The sequence below is a fragment of the Rutidosis leptorrhynchoides genome, chromosome 4 (genome assembly GCF_046630445.1).
Source record: "Rutidosis leptorrhynchoides isolate AG116_Rl617_1_P2 chromosome 4, CSIRO_AGI_Rlap_v1, whole genome shotgun sequence".
Lineage (NCBI taxonomy): Eukaryota > Viridiplantae > Streptophyta > Magnoliopsida > Asterales > Asteraceae > Rutidosis > Rutidosis leptorrhynchoides.
In genome coordinates, this window is record NC_092336.1 from 564,189,106 (window position 1) to 564,199,065 (window position 9,960).

At 35.6% G+C, this 9,960-nt stretch overlaps 1 protein-coding gene across 1 annotated transcript; it reads right to left on the bottom strand.

Moving 5' to 3' along the window:
* Positions 1 to 971: 971 nt before the first annotated feature.
* On the bottom strand, positions 972 to 2,545 carry LOC139845336 (3-oxo-Delta(4,5)-steroid 5-beta-reductase-like). Its single transcript, XM_071835589.1, has 2 exons — positions 2,388 to 2,545; positions 972 to 2,215 (listed from the first exon to the last, which is right to left on the bottom strand). Exons 1-2 carry the CDS (start codon positions 2,424 to 2,426, stop codon positions 1,085 to 1,087), a joined length of 1,170 nt encoding a protein of 389 aa, XP_071691690.1. The 5' UTR covers positions 2,427 to 2,545; the 3' UTR covers positions 972 to 1,084.
* Between the last annotated feature and the right edge of the window lie 7,415 nt (positions 2,546 to 9,960).

Genomic DNA, 9,960 nt, shown 5'->3' on the forward strand with positions numbered 1-9,960 from the left:
CCAAACCCACGGCTGAAACAACATCATCCAAAACATTAGCCAAACCTGGATCAGAAAAATTGTAAACAGCGGCGTAAGTATCATAAACCGAACCATTAACCTTTTCCGAAATCGCATCAGCTTGTCGATCAAAACTCTTCAAAATACCCAATCTAGTAGACACAACGAAGCGATTTGTAGACTCCAACATATTTTTGTCAAACACGTCATTGAATACACAATTTAACACATTAGCATCCAACACCTCGGACACCCAAACATTACATCTCGAACATTCCAAATCATCATTTTCCAAGTGAACTTCGACCGAATCATGTATGTGTTTCGCATTAACCGACCTAATGAAAGCGAAAAATGATCCCACATTGCCCAAAGTAGATGAGGCGTTTCTTATGTGTATGGTTTCTCCAAACAAATTAGCAACCACCGATGAGCTTTCTTCCGAAGCATAAGTAACAGGAACGCCCGATATCTCAATCCAAGCATAACGATGAGAGGAATTAGCCGCACCCGAAAATGGAGCCATCATCACAAATTCGTTCGACCTAGAGTTAATGATGTTGTAGCTCTCCTCGTCACCGCAAATTAGTACCAATGTTAATACCGTTTCAATATCATTAATTCATCAATTAACTCAGCAACTTGAAGTTTTCTATGATGAACTTATACCACCAGCGATCAATTAGTGAATACCAGATGACTGAGAGACTATGATTTTGTTGTAAACTAATGATGAAACTACACATAGTTAACCATCATCAATCAAAGTAATGTAAAATCGACTTACTACTTGCTAATATTATTGCGATCAACCTGACTAGGAACGTAGTTGCACATGAACAGAGCATAATAAATTAACATTTAACATAATAATAAATAACATACGCTAAAATGAATAAACGAGTTGGTATTTGGCAAATTTGAAGCCAACATCCTTATACAAATGAAACATACAATTTACACGACTCCAATAATCAAACCCCTTCATTTATTCTTGGTACACATACAACTTGATATCATAAAAAGATAAAAACATTCGGAACAAAATATGAAAAGACAACAAAACAAGAAACCACAAACAAGTTTAAGGAACAATCTTGTAACCTTTCATCTTATCAATCCAAGAAATCAATGAAGATTTCGAATTCCTAAACCCTAAAAACCCATGTTCTTTACTCTTGTTCATAGTATCCAACATACACTCACTTCCAAGAATCATATCCACAAACCACCATTGTGCAACTTCATCCAATTTAGTAACCTGCAATCCCTTTTCTCTCACAATTTCATCCCAAACACCTTCTTTACCTTTCATCATCTCAACCATACTTTTACTCCCCCCATTATCATCAAATCCACCATTTTCAACCTCAAACTGCTCAGCCAACACTTTCCAAAAATGCTTCCACTTAAACACATCACCATTACTTATATTAAACGCTTCGTTCTTCGCGTATGGCTCGACTGCAGCCCAAATATGTTGTTCAGCTATCAAATCCGCATCCGAAACATCAGAGTAATTATTCCAGGCTTCTTTAGTCCCGGGAAACTTAAACGGAACACCTTCGTGTTTACAAATTGTAGCGTAAACACATAACGCACCGATTATATTCATCATACTAAACGGCGAAAACCCAAAAATGGTCCCAGGTCTGTGAATACTCCAGGTCAACCCTTCTTTTTGTTTGACCGATTCGAACAAGATGTCTTCTAAAGTATAATAAAAGTTAGGCGCGTCAAGCCTAGGTAGATCCTCCGAAAACGGAGGATCGTGAGCTACTTTCCCGTACAATTCAAACGGACCTAAATAATGTTTTCGCCCAGTTTGCAACGACACGTGTTGCAAATTGGGCGAATTAGGGATCACAGCATCTAAAACATTTTTAAACATAGTTCCGTTTATTTCACAGTTTTCGGATTCAGTTGATCGATTGGCCCAAGTAACGTAAAATAAATGAGTAACATCTTGTAGATCAGATAGTTTAGTTAGGGTTTCTTTTGGATCTGAGATGTCACACTGGATGTATTCGATTGGGTGATCGGCGTTCCATTGGGGACGCGGACGGCGGGCGACGCCGTACACCTTCCATGGACCGCCGGGGGTGTCGGAAAGCGGGAGGATTTCGGCGAGACTGTTGCCGACTATTCCGGTGACTCCGATAATTAGAGCAACGCTTTGGTAGTTTGGTGGCGCGTCGTCTACATCGAGTTTTTTCTGTTTTTACAAATTTGTAACGGAGTATTAATTTAATTAATTGATTAAATTACGGAATTAAATATGAATAATGAAAATGAATCAAAGAGTAAATCAATATTAGTGGAACTGGAGTGAAATTGAGATATACATGTAATAGATATAGAAAGTGTAAGTAAGTAAGTAGGGTTACCTTAGCGGCTCCGATAGCTCCGGCCCACCACCAGCTCATGGTGTAATAGTGTGTGAAAATGGATATTTGACAGATCGGGTGGATAAGGTGAATAATGAAGAAGAAAGCTGGCAAATTGGTATGTGATATATAAATAGATATTTTTATTATATATTTATTAATTAATATTTAAAGATATAGATATAGATGTATATGTGAAATGTTCGAGAGATCGAAATGTATGTACGGCACGGCTGTGACAAAAATAGTGACTACGGATCATCGGAGGTAAGGAGTCCACGTGTCAACGAGAGCACCGTTGTTTTAATATTTACAAAATGTACAGTGTACAACGTGTGGTGTTAGCGTGGAAGCACGTCGTGATAGGTGACTTGAGTTACATGAACTAGAGGATACGAATAAAAAGAAAAGCATAGGTGGATTCGTATCTTTAAATCAGGCGACCGATAATCACGTTTACATTATCAGATGATCGAAAAATCAAACACGGAATAGGTGAGAGTAGTGAATCTATTAGACCATTACAAATGGTGGTTCGTATCGTGGGTTCGTGTTGTGCACTTTTTGCACTTTTTAGATGATTAGGACGTGTTGTGTTGTTGAGTGGAGTAGTGGTGGTGTTGTGAGTTGGTGTTGTGTTAGTGGAATGATGATGTGGCATTTAATTTTGTATTTTTCTGTTTTATCTAATTGTTTTATTTTATTTTTATTATTAAAAATAAAAATAAATATTTGTTATAAAATTAAAAACACATAAAATTAATAACATTAAATAAAAAAAGTACATAATTAAAAATCCAAAATAAAAAAAATACATAAATTAAATACTTAATATAAAAGATGAAATAACATAAAGTGAATCTAGGCATTCGGGTTATCGTCGATGTTCAAATTGTCTTTCATCTGTTTACGAACAAATTTTTTGAGATTTCGAAGACGTATCACGTCTTCAAGGTCTTCCATTTGAGTCGATGATCTCCCCAACACATCAATTTGTGTGAGCGCGGTTTGCATAGTGCAATACTGCTTGAAACTGTCGATCACACTTGTCTTTTCTTTTGCCACAATACCCCATTGGTCCATAAACTCTTCCGTCCTCGACGTACTCGAACTTTTACCACGAGATGACGCTCCTGCGTCCGACGAAGCCGACTGTTCATGGGCTTTCTTTGCTCTATCACGTACCATTGGACGTTGCATCGGAATGTCCCCAAACAACTCGGCCTCATCAAAGTCTTGACTGAGGCTTATCGGGTCTCTTTGACTTTCACCAATACGCGTAGTATCCACATGATAGTCATCTTGATGCTGAGCTCTAGCAGTTGTATCATTTGGCACCATCCACTTCGGATGTTGCATCAAGAAAAAAAAGGCATCCTTGTTAACAAAAGTCTTCGTGTATGTATCAAAATAAGATTGTACCGCAGCTTTGTAAACGTCTTCATCATTCGCTCCACTACGCCAATTATCTTTAATATCCTTATAAATTGGCAAAAACTCCGTACATGACTTATTTAAATCTCGCCACTTTGAAGATAACGAATCTTCGTTGCGTACCCATCCAGAATCGTTATTATTAAACTTCTCCATTGCCGTGCCCCCAAAAACTTTGGCGCTTTTGTGATCTCCCAACTATAGGATTTTCCGAAGTATCACAAAAACATTCCGCTAACCACAAAAGCTCTTTTTGCGACCACCCTCTTGCGTTCTTTTTACTTGGTTCTTCCACAAATTTCCCTATAGATTTTACATTAATAATTATTATTAATAATAAAAATATATAAATAATAAATTATTACAACAGTAGGTATATATATATATATATATATATATATATATATATATATATATATATATATATATATATATATATATATAATAAACATATAAAATAAATAATAAATTATATATAACAAACAATAAGATATAAACATATCTAATAAATAATAATAAATATAACAGTATGTGTATATATATATATAATAAAGATATAAAATAAATAATAAACCTTTTTCCTTTTTTTCGTGTTTGCGAGTAGCGCGAGGTTGTTCCAATTTTTGTGATTCTTGCGATTGAGTTTGAGAAGTTGTTTGTTGGGTTTGAAACATTTGTTGTTGTTGGCTTTGAAACATTTGTTGTTGGTTTTGCATCATTTTTTGAAAAAATGCTCATTGTTGTTGTTGTTCATGAGTTAACGGCAGCAATTATTGTGGTTGGTTAAACCCGAATAAATTTCTTGTGACGTTAGCATATTGTTGTGGACTTGGTGTTTGAAGAGGTTGGTTTAACCCGGGACTATTAGCACTTCCGAACACCAAAAGATTTGATATCGGACGGGTATTTGATAGTGGTGTATCGTAATCATCAACATTTTCATTGTGTGAATTGTTTGGAGTGTTAGACATTTTTTTTTTTTTTTGAATAAAAGATGAAATTGAGAGTGTTTGAGGTAAAGAGTTGAATATTGTGTGTTTTTGGTGAGTAAAATGGGGATATAAATAATAAGTAAAGAATATTAATTCTTTTATTTTATCAAATGACTCTTTCCAATGGATCAATTTTTTGGACCAACAGGAACCAGACACGTGGCCTCAACGGCCGTTGGCTTGTACGTTGGATTCACCTTAACGCCGAAAAAATGCCGTGGCCCAACGCCGGGATACGGCTGTCGGGTGGCGTTTCCGGCCTGCCACCTAGGCAACAACGGGGTTGTACCCCTTGCGATTCAACTCGTCTTAGTCTACTAGAGGATACATGTAACGATACAAAAATATCCCTACCTTTTTTCTCAATGTATAGTCTAAGCCATAACTATAGTCTAAGTAGAATGATCAAGCATATACCATTGCAGCCGCCACCCACCTTCACCTTTTAACTTTGGCTAAATCCTTAAAACATCATGTTTAAATTTTCATTTTTTTTAATCTTTAACAACAACGTTTGAAGAACAACACCCATCTCCAGCAACCCTAATTTTAGGAGCCTTCATCTTCATTTTAATGTGTTTTAGTAACGCAGGTTTGTAGTCCATATCCTGCCTTCCTTCTTCGGCCACCGGCATCTCGCCGGTGGTCTGGATTTTCTTACTTTCTATCGAAATAAGGTGCAATTGCTCAGATCCTTGTTGCCCCAGCGTTAATCAGCCTGTTTTCTTCTTTGGTCACTCGAGGGGCTTCAAGGCGGCGATTCCGGGCACTTGCTGCTCGGGATCTGGGATCTGTTTGGGTTTTGGGGGTTGATTTAGGGTTTGGTTCATTAAAGATGATGGGGTTTGCTGCTGGCCCCTCTTGACCTTTATCTTCATTTTAGCTCAAACAAACACAAAAGTCTTTGAAATCATCAAAATACAAACAAACGGAACAAGATAACGTATAGAAATATATGTATGAATATAGCGTTATCAAATTTCCCCACACTTGAACTTTGTTTGTCCTCAAGCAAAACTAATCTTAAATATCACGTAAATATGCAAGGTGCAAGTCTTCAAACAATAATATCTCCAATGATCTTCCAAACAATGAAAAAACTCTTGATCTTCAAAATGATCTTGAAACTTTTGATTTCCACAAATAGCAATGTATAATCATAAGCTCAAAATAAAACGCAACGTATAATATCATGACAAGAGAACTAAGGTACAAATTTCATACTACACTCTAGCTGTTACACTAAAGGCATTTTTCGTCAATCCCAAGAATACCAAAAAGCTTTAAATGGGTGAAACTTAGTTGCAAGGTGGGTGTGCCATAAGTGGTCATCCTCGTGTTCAGGACAACGACACTCATCAAATGTACCAACGACCACTCTGGTGACTCTAGAGCAGGGTGCGCAAATGAAGGCTGGTCGTGGAATTTTAGTCCCACTTGACTTATATTGAGATAAATGGTTCTTGGATTTGGCCCCAAGTAGCTCTAGTTTTAGCCCAAAAAAGACTCTAATGATTACGGAATATGTGTTTTTTCAGATTTATTCCTCACCGGTATCGGATTTTAGGTAGTGAAATGTGCCAAACCACAACAAATCCTTGGTTTTAGGATTGCGACACGAAACAAATATCAAACCCTAACAAAATCACTCCGGGGAAAAAAGAGTAAGATGTGAATGATACTTGAAAATGCGAGTTTCCCGCTCTTGGTCAAGCCAAGCCTTCCCAAAGTATCTAATATCATAATGATATCGGTAGAAATTGATGTAGTTTAGGAAGAGGCTACATTAATTGGATGGTATTTCGGATGACTTTACTTCCTTTTAGGATGGAATACATACATCCTTTAACACACACATACACACAAAAATACTAAAAAAATATCATAATTCATTATCAAGGTACGTCCAACAAACTCAACACATAATAGTGATAACATCTTCAAATAAGATTAATAAACAATTACAACTTGGCTTTTGAATGATTCAAAATTTTTAAAAATTCTCAAATTTTTCAAAATTTGACTCAAAAATAAGACATAAAGTCAAGTGTAATTTATCCATGAGAATTTATATCTTTTCCCCACACTTAAGATCATGTAATGCCCTCATTACATGAAATCAAATAATCAAATATAAATTCGAGAGAATAATAGAGTAATGGGAACAAAGATACCCGGATGTAGAGCTGGAAATTGCGAAACGGGTGACATATGGCTCTGCACTGATAGCCATTCCTCGATTGTCATCACATAATGTTCACCTCAAATGGTACATAAATGAATACACAAGAAGCACAAAACACAAAAAGCAATATATTTTTGGATTTTTAAAGTTAAAAATTTAAAAAAAAAATTAGGATTTTTCGATTTTCAAAAATAGAATAAAATACAAACTCTACAAGGATACTTATGCATGTTTATTAACGAGTCGTGCACTCGACTCGACCCAATATTATAATGCTTCGTGGGGTCATCCTCCCTCACACTTATCGAATGACATGTGAAATCAGTAGAAAAAGTTCCACAAATTAATAATGTGAGCCAATCATTAACCCCTCGGGTGATACATAAGATATCATATAATTTCTTTTTCAGATTCCAGAGAAAGGATGTCCCAACTGAGAGTCAATAATTGACTATCCTCCGAGTGCAGCTTGCAACAGTAGATTTACTCTCTTAGGTGGATCCTGCCCAAACAGATAATCTTTCATCGTATTCCAAATGCTAACCTCACGAGGGTATACAAATTCCACATGAGAAGGTGATTGTGACGACCCGAGAATTTTTGACTAAATTTAAACTTAATCTTTATATGATTTCGACACGATAAGCAAAGTCTGTTAGGTTAAGTCTCAAAAAGTTTGAACTGTTTCATATATTCAATTGACCTTCGACTGCTCTCGGCGATTCACGAACAATTAATTGTAAATAGATATGTGTGTAAGTATATATAAATAATAATTCGAAATATAATTTGAAGTATTATATGTTGTTGTTATTAAAAATTAATAAAATAAAAATAGGATATTATAATAATTATTATTTAAAATATATCTATATATATAAATAATGTATATTAAAAATAAATATTAAATAATTGTAATACTCGTTTGATGTTTCGATTGATATTAAGCAAGTTAAATTCAAACTTATGTGATTTAAAAATATACGATGAGTTGAAAATGAGTTATATAATTTATAGACTTATTAAAAATGTATTTAGGAGTTGTTTGTTAAATTTTAGAATTTTTTATATTTCACCCATAAATGAGAGGGACAGTTGATGTAATTTTTATTTAACAAATTAGTGATTGAATTTTATACCATAATGACCAAAATAAATAAATATAGTTAATTTAAAAATATGGGATTTTTCTGAATACTTTTATCCGCCACTGTTTTCGCACGATACACTGTCCACGAAAACTTTCGGTTGAATTAATTTATTGAGGTGGCTGTTAGTGTGTTTTGTCACACGTTTTTATTTATTTAATTCTTAAATTGATTAGTTAAATTATAAAAGTAAAGGTGAATGTGAGTGTTTGTTTTCTGTCTCCATCCACCGACTCTCATCATATATTATCTATATACATATACAAAATGGAATTACATTGATTGATAACACTTTCTACCTTCTCCTTGCTACTACCTCCTGTCTTCTTTCTTTTAGATTAAGCCAAAAACCAAGAACCACTTGTTCAAGTTAACTTTCAAAACCAAACCACCATCTCCAATACTTGCTTGATGTAAACCACCACCACCACTAAGTACCTTTCGCCACCTTCTTCCGCCACCCTACAACCATTCTCTATCACCAAGGTAAATCATCACATCATCTTTATATATACACACATACATATTCTTATTACATGAAACTAAAACCACCCTTCCTCTTCTTCAACAATCCATCGACCATCTTCAACCATTTGAACCCATGTGCTCCTCACCTCCTTGTTCTTTTAAGCTACTGCTCGACTTAATTGTTTTTGATGTAACCCACGATTGATCCTCAACAACATATCATTCTCACCTTACTATTTTAACCATTCACGAATCAAGATCATCGTTATTTTTCTAACCGAGATTTTCATCATTAAAACCACACTTACATACATATAACATTTGAATCGGTACGTACTCTGGCTCTTGTTCTTACTCGACCCAAGATCATAGTCATAACCATGACAACCTTCAAACACCACCTTCTTCTTCAACGACACCGAACCCATGACCACCATCTTATGATCTTCTTTTTCTTCCTACTTGATCTCCACTTCATCTATCACCATTCAACCCCGGTCACCATTTACAACTACACCTGCCATCACCTTTGGCCACCCTAGCTTCTCCGGTAATCACCACCACAAAAACCCGACATCACCTATGACCACTACTACGCTTACTTTTTTTTTTGTTTCTTTGTTTCCATCGCCAAGCAACCACCACCCAATCACTTTTGCACCACCAAAAATCAAACTCATAACTATTTAATTTCCGTTTTGAAATCTTAACCGCCACCATCCTGAACTATATTTTTGTTGCTCTTCTTCTTCATCGTAAACCATCAACCACCACACTCGTACACGATCAATCACCGAGAGTCAACACTATCACACCATCACCACCTTGACACCTTTTAAACCACCACCTTTTTCTCTTTTTCGGTTTACGTCGTGAATACCCAAATACCTTCAACCCACCACCACCGATCACTGGTTATCACCATTCACCACCACCATATAAACACCGCCACCTTCATTGTCACTAAAACATTTCACCATAAAATCCATAACCACCGCCACTGTTAACACTCCTTTTTATGTTTTTGGATAAGAACAACCATCACCAACTCACCAACATGAAATGCTCCTACTGCTACGAAGATTTCTATCTTGTTTGTTCTTTTTTTTTTCATGTCACGAGGTTAGTGGGGTTATAAGATGACTAGGTGCATAAATGATAATATTTGTGGAAGTTGATAAAGACATCTTTGTGTTCTTTTTTTTCTCTGCCGACATAATGAGTCACTTAAAGTAACATGGAGATAAATGTTAAACATAAAACGATTATATTAATACCCAGCTTCTTATTTATAATCGAGCTATATTGTTTCTCTTCAGCTTTGGGCCGTGTTCTCCCTTCAATTC